Source organism: Mytilus galloprovincialis, chromosome 2 (assembly GCF_965363235.1).
Source record: "Mytilus galloprovincialis chromosome 2, xbMytGall1.hap1.1, whole genome shotgun sequence".
Taxonomy (NCBI): Eukaryota; Metazoa; Mollusca; class Bivalvia; order Mytilida; family Mytilidae; genus Mytilus; species Mytilus galloprovincialis.
The window spans coordinates 102,676,158-102,694,888 of record NC_134839.1 but is presented as its reverse complement, the minus strand read 5'-3'; the positions used below and the strand labels follow the sequence as shown (position 1 = coordinate 102,694,888).

Sequence of the window (18,731 nt, the reverse complement as noted above, 5' to 3'; positions counted from 1 at the left end):
AAAGGCGCGCATAATTTAAGATACGAACTTTTTCGATGACGGATGAACTCGAAAATGGTCTATTGTTTGACACTAGTCATTTAAGGGCTCTTTGAGTTTGACAGTCCCTCTGGTACCTTTCTCCCCTCTTTTAAAGCTTTCTTTTCGATATGAGCCAAGGTATTTTTTACCTAAAATTGATTTTTACAAATATGATTTGGATGGAGAGAGATCTTCTTATATCTATTTCGCAGACTTTGTAGTATCGTTTATGTCATGATCACTGAAATATAGGAGATACAAAGACAAAAGCTGGACTAATCAATCAGAAGCAGTATATCTCAATAGGAAACTACAGATAAAAACGAGTCCGCAAATTGAATAAAATTGAGAATGGAAATGGGGAATGTGTCAAAGAGACAACAGCCCGACCAAAGAACAGACAACAGCAGAACGCCACCAACAGGTCTTCAATGCAGCGTGAAATTCCCGCACCCGGAGTCGTCCTTCAGCTGGCCCCTATACAAATATATATACTAGTTCAGTGATAATGAACGCCATACTAAACTGCAAATTGTACACAAGAAACTAAAATTAAAAATAATATCAGACTAACAAAGGCCAAAGGCTCCTGACTTGGGACAGGCGCAAAAATGAGGCAAGGTTCAACATGTTTATGAGAATTCAACCCTCCCTCATACCTCTATCCAACTACAAAAGAGGGACAAAAGATACCAAAGGGACAGTCAAACTCATAAATCTAAAACAAACCGACAACGCCATGGCTAAAAATGAAAAAGACAAACAAAAAACAGCACACATGACACAACATAGAAAACCAAAGAATAAACAACACGAAACCCCCCAAAAAACTAGGGGTGATCTCAGGTGCTCCGGAAGGGTAAGCAGATCCTGCTCCACATGTGACACCCGTCGTGTTGCTTATGTGTTAACAAATCCGGTAAATAGTCTAATTCGGTAGGTTACAATGTAGAATGTTCCACTATAAAAACCTTTTTTAATATTGACTTTTCGTTAAAATGATAATCCTAAAACTAAAAAAACTTGTTATTTCTATTAAGAATAAACTCACCATAGATACCGAAATGAAATTTTGTTTTTACACCAGACGCGCGTTTCGTCTACAAAAAACTCATCACGGACGCTCCAATCCAAAAAGGTGAAAAAGGTCAATCTACCATCAGTTAGAATCAAATAGAATTAAACCTCATCATGATAGTTTGAAGATAATATTTCACTGTAGAATAAATGTATTTTTGAAAATCACAAAACACGACTAGTGGAGTATCAAGCCTTTACTTGCATGTACATCGTTTGACTTTGTCTGATCTGTTTGAACAAAACACATTTGTTGCGATGAGAACACAAATCATCAGTAACCGTTCGGTTCTTTAAAAGGATAGAAACCCGTGAATTTACATCCCACTATGTATGTTTTTAATGCGAAAAAATATATAGTTGGAATTTATCAGACTCGCACGCTTACTCAATTTTCGAGCATTATCCTGAGTCAGTAATCTGAAGTCTTTTTTCCTATCGCGGACCATAGGTATTTTATATATCGTCTCATTGGCTGATAATTCCCTAAAATATTCATTCATTTCATTGTTTACTTCATGTATTATTACATGACTATCCATACTTGGGGGGACGATGAACAAAGGAAATGGGAATGATTTGATTACATATTCTATATGTTTATGGTTTACCTTTACGGATACAAAAGTCTCTTAACGAAAAATTATTTAAGAAATAATTGATGCAAGCTATACTTTATTGTAGTTTTAACATGCGTAGGCATTATATTCGTGATTATTTTTGCCCGAGCTATGGTGAGGGCTAAAATAACACGAATATAATGCCTAACCATGTGAAAACTACAAGAAAGAATATCTTGCATCAATTATTTCGATTCTGATTAGGACAATTTAGGTAATTTATATTTCCGATGCGTATAAGTGAAGAAGGTTTGTATAGGCTCTTCCATGCAACTCCTTTTTTTTTTGGAAACAAGCAAATGACTGGGATTGTGATTTCACAGAGGGAGGAGTTTGAACAGCCAGCATGAACGGATGTTGTATCTAGATCAAATATGTCAATTTCTAATTGCAACACATTACAGTCATAATAAATGAATTAGTAACAACATGTGCATCATTTAAAAGAGTTTAAAAGTGTTTTAAGTTAATGAAATATATGAAATGCATACCAATTTGATAAAATTCATTATTCTGCAGTAGTCAATATACGCATGTCAAAACAAATTTTATTGGATTTAGAGCATGGGTTTATTCACAAAGCGAAAGAAGCACGTCATATTATAGTGAGATATTTATTCTCTTCAAATCGTCGTTATTTAAACCACAGTTGTATACCGTGTCATATTTTATGTCGCCATGAAACAAAGTTCTACCTTTTAAACTTCCGTATTCATAAAAAGGTGCTATATTCATTGTATGTTCAGAAAAGGTAAAGTAGTGTTTTAATATTAATCTGGCAGTGTTATAGTTTATCTGAGAGCAAATTAACTATTAACACTTGTTTTGAATTTTGTAATTTACATCCAGCAATGGCTTTATGTCATCAATAGTAAACAACTGAAGATTTCGTTTTGAACCAGTTGATCAAAATACATTGCGAAAAGGTATATAACTCCGTCGGTAAGTTTTTTTTATCAGTGTTTCGCTTTTGACATTTGTCGTAAAAGGGGCGGGGGCAAAAGCGATCTAACATTCTGTAATTTTTTTGAAATTTGTGGGTAAAGTTTTTTAAACATCAATAACTTTGTGAACCCTTCGGGGCATTTTACGAAACGTGTATACACGACTCTGTATAATCAAAAACAGTAATCGTATTAAAATGTCTTATTATTTATATTGGCACATTGACTACCGATAACATGAAGTTCGTGCAATATTGATATCTGTTTTAATATTCTTTTCTTAAATTTCGACAAAAATTTGCTAAAAAACCACCTAACAAACATTGAATACATAATCTTATTGTACTAAATCAATGGGATATGACGAGTATACGTAATAATTCTTGTACTTGTAATTTCTTTTCTATATAGATTATAAATGGCCTCCATTACTAATCAACAATGTGGTATTTGCCAGAGTTTATCAAAAGCGATTCCTGCTTCGAAATGGTGCAATGACTGTGACGAAGCATTATGCATAAATTGCAATATACACCATGCCGTTTCCAAAGCAACGAAAAATCACAAAGTAGCTGACATTAAAATACCACAATTTGTTTTGCATCTTGACCAGAAATTGAAATGTAGCGTTCATCAAACTCCGTATGAACTTTTTTGTGGATCCCACAAATCTCCGTGTTGCATTTCATGTTTAAAAACAAACCATGAAACATGTACTGGATTTGAATCCATCGACGAACGTATCAAAAGAGAAATTCCAGCCATTGCAAATTTGTTGGATGATCTAACTGAACGGTTAAAGACTATTGAAACGTTTTATGAAAAACTTTACGCGGAAAAGGAAATGAATATGAAAGAAATTAAAGAAAGTTATCAAAAGTATGTGGAAGATATTAAAACAGTTAGGATTAAGGTAAATAAGGTTTTAGAAAAGCTTGAAAAGGATCTTCTTAACAAGCTGGAAGCTATAGCTAACACACACGAAACATCGATTAAACAATTATGTCTTGAAATTGAAACAAACAAGAAAAGGACGGCAGAGTTATTGCAGGGAGTTTTGACACTTAAAAATCACGGGTATAATACACATGCCTTTATTGGAAAAAATGAAATTCAAGAAAAAGTAAGTAAAGAAGTAACCAATGTAGAAGACTTCATTAAAAAGAAGAACTTAAACTGTAATAAAATTATACTTACAATTGATACAAAGGTACAAGAGATAACATCCGACCTTCGGGTATTTGGTGAAATAAAAAATAGTGTTTTCTCGAGTGCAGTACCTTGTCTAATAAAGAAACAAGCACAAACGCCAGTATTTGACAAACAGAAGTTGATATTGACAAAAGTACAAACAGTTCCGTTCGAAAAGTCACAAAACGTTGAAGGATGTGCCATTATGCCAAATGGTAAATTTGTATGTTTGTATATTCCTCATTATGCATCTACTGACAAAGATCAAAACGACGGTGAACTGGTTCATTTTAACAACAATGGTTCAATTAACTCTTCAATCAAAGTCTCCTCTTGGTGCTTTGATGTTGCATGTATAACCGACACGAGAGTAGCAGTTACATCAACTAAACATCCTAACATAATCATCGTGTCCTTAGAGTACAAAAGGGTCCAAAAAATTATACCAACTGAAAATATATGCTACGGTATTACATACTTCAACCATAGATTATACAGTTATGGTAACAATGAAGTTCAGATTCGGAGTTTATATAAAGACGAAGTGAAAAAGGTGATTATACAAAAACATGGGTCAACGGGTCTCGGTGATTATGATTTTATAGCGGTAGGCGAAAATAGAATATATCTTACAAGATGTCATGATACCATCTCGTGCTACGATATCAAGGGGTCATTCCTGTGGAAGTGGATTAACCCGAGTCTTAAATTTATCCGTGGTATCACTCTCGACAACAATGCCAACTTACTTGCTATAGGTAGAGATTCTAATAGCATTGTCGTTTTATCTCCAGATGGAAAGCAATTATGCGAGATACTAGAACCCGAGAACATGGCGTACCCAAGGGCAATAGATTTTGACCAAATGAATCAAAAACTATTGATTTGTGATGAAAAAGGAGGGGCAAAATTCTTTTCAATTGCGTATAAACGATAGAACTGAACAAGAATATAGAAAACTAACATTATCAGCAGTTACAGTACGTTAATGTAGTTTTCATCAAATAATACTTTTGACTGTCTGAATGTGATCTTTATGATCAAAACATACCTCTAACATAACGCCTGCCTAAGTTCGGTTACTGTACATTTCTTCACTTGTTCGTTCGTTACAATTTATTGTTACAATAAATCCTACTTGTCCGCTCAACTACTGGTCCATATGGGGAAGTGTGAGCTTTTGCCTTCACTTTGCGATCGTCCTTTGTAGTCATTCTAGTTTTTTCCTCTAAATGATAAAAGCACATTAAAAATAATGTGTACTGTTAATTTGCAATTGCATAATCAAGACTTCCACTTTTTTATTATTTTACTTGTATGCTTGTATGCCGAAGCTTCACGAAGGATATCTGCTCATTCGATTTTCAAATTACGATATGATATGATGTATGAATCCATAAAAATATCCCATGCACCTAAAAAAGCAAATAGACATTAACTGGCTAGATATACTGTTTTTTCATCTTTAAGAAACAGTTACGCCTTCAACACTAGCAACATTAATAGAAATGTTGACTTTATCCGTAGACAATGAACTATGTTAACAACCATGCACAAACTAACAAGAAAGTATTAAACATAAGAAAAGTTATCTCGAGGGCTTGATAAGCTAAAAGTTTAAATCTGTTGTGGAAAAGTGTCGTCTATAACGACAAACGTTTGGATTGCAATTGTATCAAATTTATATCATCTCTCTGATGCGTTTGATTCTTTAATGGTATGCCCTGTTTAGTAATAACACACTCAACATCCGAAATGTACACTCAAATATACAAATTAGAAAATCTTAGTAATAGTTAAGTGATCCGAAATATTACCACAGAATACTGTACATCGGTAGATTTACTAAAAATATGATAAAAATATAGCTCTGCTACACTTCGCTTGAGCCAACAGGTATGCTGTCGTAATTTCCCGACGTGCTCTAATAAGTTAACTTTTTTGTCGATGAGAAACCAAATAAACATCGTTTTCACAAATATTACACAGGCGTCACACTATCCTAAAATTTAAAATAGATAGCCATACAAAGATTTAAATTTGAAACTGGAGCGCAAATTGCCCTTTAGCCTCTTCAATATCCAATTGAACAACCGAAGTAAGTACTGTGCTAACAAAAGGTCACATAATGAACACACTATTTGAACACGAAAATGAACCTTTGCAAGGTCTTTCTGTAAAGAATTTTCTATCGATTACAAAGTTGCTGTCAGAGCCTGAAAAACTTTGAAATTTAACCGGTGAATGATAGGTAATCTTTGTTAGCTTTAGAGTGCTTTGTATTTTGGAATTGTTTTCTCTCTCGCCCTTTTTAGATTTCCAATCTAATAAATTTTCTCATCTGACTTAACGGTTCTATCACAAATTCATGTATTTAATTTTGATGTTATATTTGTTATTCCATCAGATTTTGTTAAATGTCTTAACGTTTGTAGTTGAAAATCTTATTTATTTTCTGTTGAATTCGTGTGTTATGGAAAAGATAATTAATCATCCAGTTCATTTATTAGATTTTAGTTTGGATCATCGAAATTTATATGATATATTTGGTTTACAGTTTGATTCAGTAGAGACACCGACATAGCTAGATAATACAATTAATTTTCTAATTACCACCACAATTTAATATTAATTAGTATTGTAATTTTCAATTATTCAAAATAATCCAAATTCTATCTTATTTTTGAGAAATATTTTTAGAAATTCAAATGTGACATCACTGCGTTGATGGCTTTGGCTAACTCGGCTGTGTATTTGCATGTGCTAGTTTAGGTTGTTTTATGTAATGCATACATTTTTATTCTGTAGTTAGTCATCACTTCGGTTTTATCATGTATATCTATTATATAGTCTGTTTGCAAAAGTATGAATTATTCTAAATAATAAGGATGTTTTTAACCCAGCCAGAAAAGCCTAGCCGTGTTGGTCGCAACGTTTTGGAACTTTTGGTCCTTTGTGCTGTTCGAGTTTGTACTTTTTCGAACTTTTTTCATCTGAGCGTCAGTGGTTAGTCTTGTGTGGACGAAGCGCACATCTGGCGTATTGAATTTTAAATCTGGAACCTTTTGTTAGTTATTATTCGTGTGTTTCTTTGTCCTATATGTTCTCCCATTTAATTGTATTGTAGTCCTGTCATGTATATCATTTTAATGATATATTTAACATTGCCATAAAAGCTGGAGGTTTGGCATTCCATAAAACCAGGTTCAACCCACCATTTTATTTCTTAAAATGTCCTGTACCAAGTCAGGGAAATGGCCATTGTTATATTACAGTTCGTGTCTGTGTGTGTTACATTTTAATGTGTTTCTGTTGTGTCGCAGTTCTCCTTTTATATTTGATGCGTTTCCACAGTTTTTGTTTGTAACCCGGATTTGGTTTTTCTCAATCGATTTATGAATTTCGAACAGCGGTATACTACTGTTCGCTTTATTTATCTTCTAACCTACGATATCTAAATACAATCAAGAATTACAAAATAGGTATATAAGAGCTTTCATAATACACTGTATGGTTCTATAAATGAGGCAAACATTATAAATTGCACCAGGAACGATTCATTAACTTCTTATTTGTAATTAAAGATTGGAAATGGTACATTAGGCAGAAGATTTCAAGTTGAATGAAAATTTTAAAGAAAACGTTACTTGTATATTTAATTTTCTTTACACTGGAAACCGTCTAACATAATACATTGAACAACTATACACTGATTTCGAAATTTTGCAGCTATATAGTAAATAGCTCACTTTGATATTGAAACTGTTCACTATATAATATTGCTATGTGTTCAATGTACATCTGAATAACACGTAATTGCAATAGCTACAATAATTATATCGGCTTAACAAAACAAATACAGTTCAAGTAAAACGCATAAACAATGAATCAAGCAAATAAAGAAAACTAGTCAAAATATATAGTTTAATGTTACTGATTGAAAATTCAAATCATTCAAAACTGTGCTAGTTCTAAGAACTGACACAACAATGAATATGGGAAAATGAATCAGGTTAAAGATAGGCATCGGAGATCTGTTGACAGAGACTAAGAGTGAAATATCTAGTGACCTGTTCGGACGGTGACCTGTTCGGACGGTGACCTGTAGTTGTAAACAACCTTATCTCTAGGTCTTTAATTGATCCCAGTAGCAATTTCATTCGTGAACCCTCACCTATTTTTACATTATACAGACACTGATGAACTTAAATCTAAGGATCTGGCTTTCGCTGTCTTTTGCCGTCATTGATGGTTTAGTAACCACCTGTCAACAAAGATACGGAATATAATGATCTGTAATATCAAATGAAATGGGATGGTTGTCAACCTTACGTATAAAGAGATGTGAAAAAAAGGATGAAAAGTAAGACACAAAAAGTGGAAAACAAATCATAAATCGAAAGACTCCATCATGACTAAAAACGCATGAAAGATAACAGTCTTATGATTGAATAGATCAGTAGCGCGGGTTAACTTTGTTCATCAGTATAGATGTAATCAGTGTAGCTGGAATCACAAATTCAGTAGCAAAGTTGAAGAGCGTTAAAAACAAAAAAATCTCAAAACGAAATGCCAAATCTCGTTATACAGACACCAGAGCCATGGGATAAAACCTGAACTGTTTTGAATTACTTTAAACTTTAAAAAAATGCAAATTCTGAAAAATGGTTTTGAATATATATGAAGAATTATAGTAAATAATAAACTCATCATTGATACCGGGATTAAATTTTGTACTTTGTACGTTTCGTCTACAAAAGACATTACTGGAAACACATATTTCTGAACAATGCAAATTCCATTGATATTTTTGGTTGAACCCGAAAATGACAAATACTTTCTGGTGGCAACACTAATTTTGTTAAATCTAAATATACAAACGCCCCGATTGCATGACTTACGCGCTTCACTTGAGTGACAGATGAACAAATTTCATGACAATACTATTTAAGTCATTATGGTTAATATTTTTCTTAGGAAGAATGAAAAAAAAAACTTGCATTATCATTTAACTTCACGTTCATCTTGTTAATGATGTCTGCTCACTAAATAATTTAAAGTTTGATGACTATGTTGAACTCATCTATCCCATCGATCTTGAAATACTCCCGTATATCTTGACTTATAACTAGAAATTAATCGGCTGAAAACTAAATTTTGCGAAAAAAAGTTCAGTTATAAAATATCTGTTTCAGAGATGACGACGGATATATTTCAAATATGAGGCGAAAAATAGTCACAAAACATTCAGTTTCATATGTCAAAATAGAAAAACAGATCAAAAGACAAACTGCTTTCCAAAGATCTTGCACCAGGATGCATAAAATTGAGAATGGAAATCGGGAATGTGTCAAAGAGACAACAACCCGACCATATAACAGACAACAGCAGAAGGTCACATATCTTTAAAAAAATGACCTTGTGATAATGTCTTCCATATCAAATCAATGTTTTATTCATTTACCAACAAATTTGTTGATGACCACGTTATTTGTTCTATAACTTTGGCATTAAATTCAATATATCACGAGATCATTCAACGGACAGAGTAAATAGCATTCTGCCCTCGGGAAAAGTTGACAATAAAAGTATTTTGCTATTTGTTTTATGTCCCTTTGGGTATATATCTCTTCAAGTATTGAAGTACTTACACCTCATTGACTTTCAAATATTGGGATTATGAGAGTTTCTAATCATTTAAGTAAAGCTCTTTGGAAGCACTAAGTTTATAATAGAGTATTATTTTCAAATTTATCTTTGTACATTCAATTAAGAAAAAAAGCCTGGGAAAAGTGTAAAAATGTATTGGAAAACTTCCGTTGATGATTATGTTGTTAATTGCATGGACATGTATGTGTAATTTTGTCTATAGTCTGGACCGGATAAACTTTACTCAAATCAAATTTGAAAAAAGAAGAATTTTTGAAAAGTGTTAATTTTATTACAAAGACTAATACGGTAGGGGAAAAGGGGGAAAATCAGTGGTATTCTGGGAAGCTGCACATGCACATTTGATATTGTGTGTTCTCTCCTTTGTTAAAATTACAAGCTATTTAAGTGAAATATTAGAATTAATGAACTATTGCCAGTGGATTCTGTCTCAAAATAGATTTTATGAGAAAATTGTCCTGAAATAGAATTCTACCATGAATATAAGTAAAAGAGCAAGCCATAATCAGTGTTTTGGGAGCCTTTTCTGACTTATTTCTTATAATTTGCGAAAATAGAAAACGTAATACTGTAATAAATATATAGTTACAAGTCAATGAAACTATTTTTGAAGCAGTAACTCTAAATTTTTTATTAAATGGGAAGTTGTTTGTGTCCCTCTCTTGAACGCTGCGTAAATTTGTAACGTAAGGTTTTATTGAAACCTCCATGGAGTCAGTAGACTTTTATATGGAAAATTCATTCAGTCTGAATACTTCAATCACTCATTTATTATCACATTTGTTGCATAAATGAGTCACCAAGTTTTTGTTTGAATGGCCTAAAAAGTTCAAATTTTGTGAAAATGAAAGGATTAATGGACCAAAAGGGACCTTATCATGAAGAAAAAGAGGTCCATTAGTGGTATTAATCATCCTAGTGTTATCTTTTGTTTCATATTCATATTACATTATTCGTATGATACAGTATTTATACATGAGCAGTATCTTTTAATTTCACATTCCGCTATATAAATGAAATCAGAACTAAAAGAGGTATGTTTGGTGACTATGTTGGTCACATTATCATCAATATAGGTTAGTTGAGAACGTTGATACGCGAGATACGAGACGATTACACTTTTCCAATTGTAAACGTTCTGTTTTTCTGTTTCATCATTCCAGCAGCACCTGTATATATGAAGTATTTTCTTCTAGTTTATATGATACCAAGCGCTTGTGCTTCCAGTTTATGGTTTTGTCAGGAGTAAGGGAATTCTTACTTCTTTTATTGAAGTAAATTGTCGACATTCATGTCCACTGCTTTAATATACAGGTTCAAATGATTGCTATTTTAAATTTGTTTTTACATTTGAACTACTGTTTATTTGTCGATTATATACAAGACAAAAACATTTGGTTTATGTATCCTGATAAAGTATTATTATGAAAATATTTATCTTTTATTTGTGAAATTTAATTATTACATCATAAACAAACCAAAGCTGTATCATAAAAAAGCTGGAAATTTAACAAAATATCTAACACACCAGAAGATTTTTATTGTTACTTGTATTTAATCATTCATGAGTTTTTATTGAATCATTGATTGGCACAGTTTATAATTTGAGATAAATATAGAAACTGTTATCAGAACTGACAAACAACCTGTATATCATTAGGAGTGTAAAATAAGCAAAGTAAAAACATTAATTACATGATCATGATGTATTTGAATTGTTTATTCCAGTCTGCATTTATCATGCATTTATCTTGCGTTGTCCTAAATTTAGGGTAAATTCGTGAAAAAAATCTTTCAAAATTATAGAAATAAAACGTTTTCATAAAACGCACTCAAAATTAATTCAATGTATTTGGGTACAAATATCCCAAGCTCATCGTCTGATGAATAAATAATAACTTTCAAAGACTCGAGACTTTCAACCCAAAAGTATAGCTTTCTTCATCTTGGACTTGCTTCTGAGGAAAAATAACGGATAATTCCTTGACTATTTTGTAATTAAGCTTTAATAAGATAAACCTCTTACTTATGGGAATATGATGTCTGGTTTATGATATGTTATTAATAAACAGAACACATTCTCCAAAATTATTCCTTTTTAATTTAATGGCAGAGACTACGATGCATTTCATAGGTGACATTATATATTTTTAGAGGTCATTAAACTTATCTATTTTTCCTTATTGAAATTTAATCCATGAACGGGACTGCTGAAGTCACTTTCCGTTGCGGGATTTTCTAGCTATGTGGAAGACCCATTGGTTTAATTCGGCCGTTTTTAGTCTCCGGTGGAATTGCTGTCTTTTTGACACATCCCCTATTTCCATTTTGAATTTTATTTACCAAATAGCCAATTAAGAACTGGTTTATAGAAATTGACTGGCATCAGGATCATCTTCCAACGGAACTTGTTTATGGTATCCAAGCCAATTTGCATTTTACATCATATTTATGAAAATTTTTAAGCCTTTTCGAAAAGTTCTCAAGAAAGTGTGTCTGCTTTTTTCAACAATTTGTAGTGAAAATACTATTATACACACTACGGTTATTCGTAAGTATGATATATATAATCCTGGTACCTTTGATAACTAATTATATACTATACCCTTACATCCAATCAGAGCTCTCTTTGTTTTTTTCGATCACCTGCTTTTGATACTTGAAAGGCATTAAGACATACAGTCGGGCAAATGTAATACTATTATTTTCGATCAAATATTGTTTGACAGAGTAATCATCAGCCGTTTTTTTGGAAAGTTGTCGAAACCCATTTTGGTTTGGAAGAACCCGATGTATTTCGAAAAAGAAAAATATTTTTAAGAAATCAAATGACTTTAACAGTCGTGTTTACTTTATTTGTGGAATATTTAAAAAACTTAAACATCCCATAAACAGAGAAAATCATATAGCTATTTCAATGTTACATCTACATCAACCCGATACACCAATATAATCCCAATAGCTTGCCCGAGAGATTATATTTGTTGATCGTTGATACGGTGTGGTATTGAACAAGCAATATCATATACACTTTTTAATGTATATATAATTTACCACTGCATCGAGTGTTATACGATATTTATTCACTGGTCGCCTTTTTCCATGCTGTCACAATAGGAAATTCAGAGGAAAGCAAGAAAATTCGACGTCATAATCAAATTTTGACCTTTGAAGGATTGTGATCAAACGAACCATACGTTGATTAAATAAAAATGATAAATAGTGTAAGAATTGGAGAAATATATATATACCTCACATAGATGTTTGTATGTGACATAACGTTGTTCAGATTAAGGGTTTGTCATAACGTCAAATAGATTAAGGATTTGATAAAGCTTTTGCAAAAGTGACTGAAATTGAAGACGTGATGTCATACAGCTAAAAGGTGTGATAAAGCCTTTGCAAGCGTGACTGATATCGATATCACTGCGTATAGCTAATTGCCGTTGATCGTATTACGCATACAATTTATCTGTATTTTCGACTTAAAAGTAAAATTACAAAAATACTGAATACCGAGAAAGATTCAAAGTCCCTAATCAAGTGGCAAAGTCCAAATCTCAAACACATCAAACTGATGGACAACAACTGTCATTTTCTGACTTGGTACAGGCATTTTCAGAAGTAGAAATGGTGGATTAAACCTGATGTTATCACTAGTTAAACCTCTCACTTGTATGAAAGTCGCATACACTTTCATTCTATTGACAACGAAGTTTGAACAAAAGTAACAGACATAATAGTTAAAATGTCAAAAATAGGGGTACATCAGTCAACATTGTGTTATTAGCTTAATCATAATAAAAACAAACAAAATGTTAACAAACATTTTTCATGGCACAATAACACAATGATTGGATGTATAAGTACATACCCCCGTTTTCTGTTCTACAGAAACACTAAAAAGCAAATCGACAAAGCATATTAGCAAAAATGAAAGACCAGAATACAAAAAAAATATCATAGAACAATAGCACAATGACGGGATGTATAAGTACAGACCCACGTCAAATCTAAACAGTAAAAGTAATATTCATAAAGACAAATATAAGAATAAAAGAGGGACGAAAGATACCAGAGGGACAGTCAAACTCATAAATCGAAAACAAACTGACAACGTCATGAATAAAAATGAAAAAAAAGACAAACACACACTATAGTAAAAATGACATAACACGTTTTTAAGATAATAAACAACGTCAGTCACTGGTGTCAACGTGATGATCGTAACTGAAATGACGATAACCCCAACATGGCGGACACAAATTTAAGGAAAATCTAAAATGCCGATTTCTCCATTTTTTAAAACAGCTTATGTTTATATTCGTATTATGTCAATAAAAATCTGTATAAGCAGTGCCATTGAAGGTTTTTTCCTACACGATTGAAAAGCAAAAAGAAGAACGAAAATTGAGATACAAGTTCTTTTTATTTTTATCAACGATGATCGTAATTTTGTCTTGATATGATTGAAACTGTATGTTTCAACTAAGCATTTTTTGATAATTTAAGGTGTCTGGTATGCGAATAAAGTATCATCTAATATTGTGACAATAATGAGGAACGATCACTGGAGGGGAGGGTTACGTCCTATTAGTAAGTGCACACATGGTTATGATTTTGAGAGACTTCATAAATTTTGTGTCCAGTTCAACATTAAAATGCATTGGGATAGATAAGTTTATATTGATTTCATATATTCTACATAAATAAGGTACAGGACATTTCATATTAATGGCCAGTTTGGTAAAATTTGAGATTTTTTTCCTATGGAACACTTCGTAGGGACAATAGTACCTTTCGAAAACCTCATGTTTTGGGGGAATTCAGACTTTATAGTTTTTATTAAAAGATAAAGGATAAGGAGAGGTTAAAAAATATAACATTAATCAGTGTAACCATATCTGTTGAATATGAAATACAAAAATGAAACCATCAATAAAATAATGTAGGGAGAATATATACTTCAAGAACATTTGGTATATTCTTATGTAGAAAAAAGTGGATAAAACCGGGTTGTATAGATAGCTAAACCTCTGACTTGTATGACAGTCGCATGTGTGAACTATACAAACATATATAATAGGTTAAATTGTCATAGTTAGGGGTTAAGCAGTAAACATTGTATTATAATCTTAATCGCTATAAAACAAACAACTATGTCATCAAAGAAAAACAAAAAGACATAAAGACAAAGCACATAAGCAAAAACAAGACAGACAATAATTTTAAAAAACCCGTATTTTCCAGTAACGTCTGTACTATGTAACAGTTTACCAAATGATGTCGCCTTTTTGAACATTTTAGACATACCATAACTGTCCCTTCAGGAATTCTCAATAAATGACAGAGATCTAATGAGAAACTTGTGATATCAAACACGCCCAAAAATATTGTGTCACCTTTAGGAAGCTTTTTTCTTTTGTTTGATTATTTCAAGATTAAAGATAGAAGTTTCAAAATTGAAAATTAAAATTATTTCAACCAACCTTAATCTAGGAATGAATCAAACATAAATTCATCTGTGGTACCCTTTAAGTTTTGATGGCAATGTTATAATCAGCAAACAAATGTAGTCATCCCAAAGATTTGAATAAATCACTACAAGAAAAGGCCAGCTTTTTAAAATCATTTTGACACGTGCCAATAAAGCTACACTACATCAATCATTTGGTTTCCTTTATAAAGAGGACTGTTCGTGAAAAACGTCCACCAAACATATTTAACAAAGGTTCATTATTAATCAAAAAATCTTTCAACTTTGTTATATTAGTTTCTGAGGAACTTTTCAACAATATTTTTATATCTTATTCAAACAGAATTTCTTTCTAACGCAGTATTAATGAGTATTATATATTTATTTTTTTTTCAAGTGAAAAAGAGAAATGTAAATGTTTTAATTATTCAAACTCGAGTTAGTGATTTGTCCGAATAGACAAAAATACTATTCTGAAAAACAAACAATTTAACAAAAAGTCAATACAATACATAAATTAGAATAATTATCATTTGAAACGTCCTAAAACTGTAAGAAAATCAGATAAGAAAAAAAAACAATAACTATTCCCTTCACAAGCATTTGATATCGTTGACAATACCATGGAATTTTATCCGACTGTCATAAAAGTGAGAAGTTTGGATAGCTATAAAACCAGGTTTAACTACCATTTTCTACAAAGAAAATGTCTTTATCAAGCCAGGAATAAGACAGTTGTATTCATTTTTTTGATATGTTTGAGTTTTGATTTTGTCATTTGATGAAGGACTTTCTGTTTTGAAATTTTTCTCTCAGTTCAATATCTTTGTTATTTTACTTTTTGCAAAGTAGAAGAGGTGTTGATAGTATGGATATTGAATTAAATTTTGAAAAATCATACGGTTTCAGGAAATAGCCAACCAGGTTTTTCATATCGTTTCATTCTAATTAAAACATGCAAGATGTTAACCATCTAGAAAATAAAACCTATTGATACAAATCTTTCAACAACTCCATTCAAGTCTGCGTTTTACATATAGGTTTGATACAAGTTTTAATAAAAAATATTCTTAACATAACGGAAAATTCTAGTACGGAATACAAGCTTAATAAATCAACAAATATTTTAGATATTCATATAAGCGCTATGGCAACATATTTAGGGTCTCTCTAATGTAGTTTTCGAATATTTTACGACTTGAATGTTTATGCCAAGTATGAAGAATGTGTTATCAAATTTGCATTTACTTGTTCCTCAAATTAAATAGTTCTGTGTTCGAAAATGCTACATATTATAATGTTGGTATTTTCCAAAAATGATAACCGTATTGAAAATTTTTCAATAAGGAATATCGATCAGTTTGTACAAAAACATCGGAATCCTGTTACTAATTTGAGCGCTTTTGATATTAACATCGCCATTGAAATTAATTCAAAGACTAATTCTTCCCTGATAAGAATTTTTGCATGCTTCACAGAGTACCGAAGTCTGATGAAAAACTTTTCTTATGGCACACATTTAAAATACTTTCTTCAACTTGATCAGACCATGTTTACTACAAACTTTCCTAATTTGTTTTATTGAACACAAAATTCTACAGATAGATTCAGAACGATCTTATAATTTGTCTATAAAAGTTCTTTTCTTAATTCGTAGTTTTTTTGCAAAAAAGATTTACTGATCTATTTACTGGATGTAAATTAATCATAAGGCTCACCAAATTGGTGTTGCTTCATAAATCATTTTAAAACTGTGTTTTATACTAGTTTTCTTATACAGAACTTTGTATATTGTATATCGTGTTTCTATTCAATGGGGATATATCTTTGGAGAAACTTATTAAAATTTGAAAAATAAATGAACAAACAAAAATTCTGTTGTTTAATATTGATAATATAATTTAATTATATGTATGTCTTTTCACTATGAAGATAAATGTTAATAAAAATCAAGCAACCAGTCACCAACTTACATGCTACAAACCTACAATAAAGTTTCTCTTTTCTGGAACAAATTAGTAAAAAACACACCGAACTCTAAACCGATTAAAATATCTACAGATTAAGAAAAGTTTTTTTGAGGACAATTTATAAGAACATTACTTTGAATACCAAAACCGAACTTGTAACTGTTAATGAATCATGCAAGAATAAGTTACAGCCAATTCATCAGAAAAAAACTCGCTTCTTCAAAATGAGCCCAACGAAGTACCCCCTAAATAAAAAATTGTCAAAGATGAAATAAATGTTGAAATATCTTAACAGCATTTTGTATTGAACTGGAGTCAACACAGAAGTTTCCAAATGACAAAACATTTATAAATGACAAACAGACAACCAATGACGTATTTCCTGATTGATAACAAAGTATGACAGATAAAGGCGACAGAGTTTTACTGATGTTTAAATCTCTAAATCAATTGAAATCGGACACATCATGGTTACAAACATTCTGATGGATTCGAAGGAACCCCAAAAGGAGCGAGAGCAGCATTCGTCGACAGGGTAACCATTTCCTGATGCATCACCCGCAATGATAAATTCAGTTGAAATAGTCCAATCAAGAAAACTAATTAGGTGAAACATGTCTAAACCAAATCTTACATAAACCGAAAACCTGTCTAAACGGAACATGTTTTCAAATCAATTCATAGCACATTTTTTTTTACAACACATCGAACGAATAAAAAACAACTGTCATATTCCTTAATACTTGGTACAGACATTTTCGTATGTAGAAATGATGAATTAAACATGGTTTGATAGCAAGTTCAATCGAACATCTGCAAAAACAAAACAAAGTCTTGAGTTCCGAGGAGGTTTGGTTTAGACAGACTTCACTATATATGCAATTAAATCAATGATTCATGAGAAAAAGTCTACATCTTTACAAAAAAGTCCTATGTAATTAACTTGAAAGTAAAATCACAAAAATACTGAACTCTGAGGAAAGTTTAATCGGAAAGTCCCTAATCACATGACAAAATCAAATGACAAAACGCATCAAACGAATGGACAAAAACTGTCATATTCCTGACTTGGTACAGGCATTTTAAATGATGTTTCGAGTTTGGTGTGGGTAAAATTCAACAACCGTCGATCATAAAAACATGAATTGCTCTATTGCAACTGCTGAAAATAGTCTTATGATAGTCAAGTTATAAATAGTTTACTGTCATGTTCCACATTCAATCTCTTATAAATCATAAAATAGACAAATGACATCTTAAAATTGTATGAAATCAATATAATTCATTTAATAAATCTTAATTGAAAGAATTCAAGATTGTAAATGACATAAACTGCAATCAGCTTCTGCAGTGTTTGATATATAGAAAATTTGGTATTTCATTATAGCTATTATATTTATATACGTATCGGTTTTTATGCAGTTTTGTTAAGAAACAAAAAAGGAAAAAAAAAACAACAAATTATACATTAAACATTATAAAGACGACATTGGTATTAAAATTTAAAGACATTTGCAAATTAAAACTTGAAAAAAAAAACATTGAACATGTTTTATATACTTAATTGGCCAAGATGATGTAATTTGATACTTCTTTCTGAAAGAAAATCCATTTTGATCAATCTATAGAAATATACTGCTATTGAATTATTTTATATCCGTGCTATAATTAACTAACAGCTTTTCTGTTTGCAGTGACCTTAAACATGTCACCTTTCGTTAAAACTTTGGCATTTCTCTTTCTACTGATTTGCCGTTTGAGT

General features: G+C 31.5%; 1 protein-coding gene across 1 annotated transcript; it reads left to right on the top strand.

The window, feature by feature from the left end:
• Nucleotides 1-2,374: 2,374 nt before the first annotated feature.
• LOC143065180 (uncharacterized) lies at nucleotides 2,375-6,198 on the top strand. Its single transcript, XM_076238596.1, has 2 exons — nucleotides 2,375-2,469; nucleotides 3,074-6,198. Exon 2 carries the CDS (start codon nucleotides 3,081-3,083, stop codon nucleotides 4,788-4,790), a length of 1,710 nt encoding a protein of 569 aa, XP_076094711.1. The 5' UTR covers nucleotides 2,375-2,469; nucleotides 3,074-3,080; the 3' UTR covers nucleotides 4,791-6,198.
• Nucleotides 6,199-18,731: the final 12,533 nt, after the last annotated feature.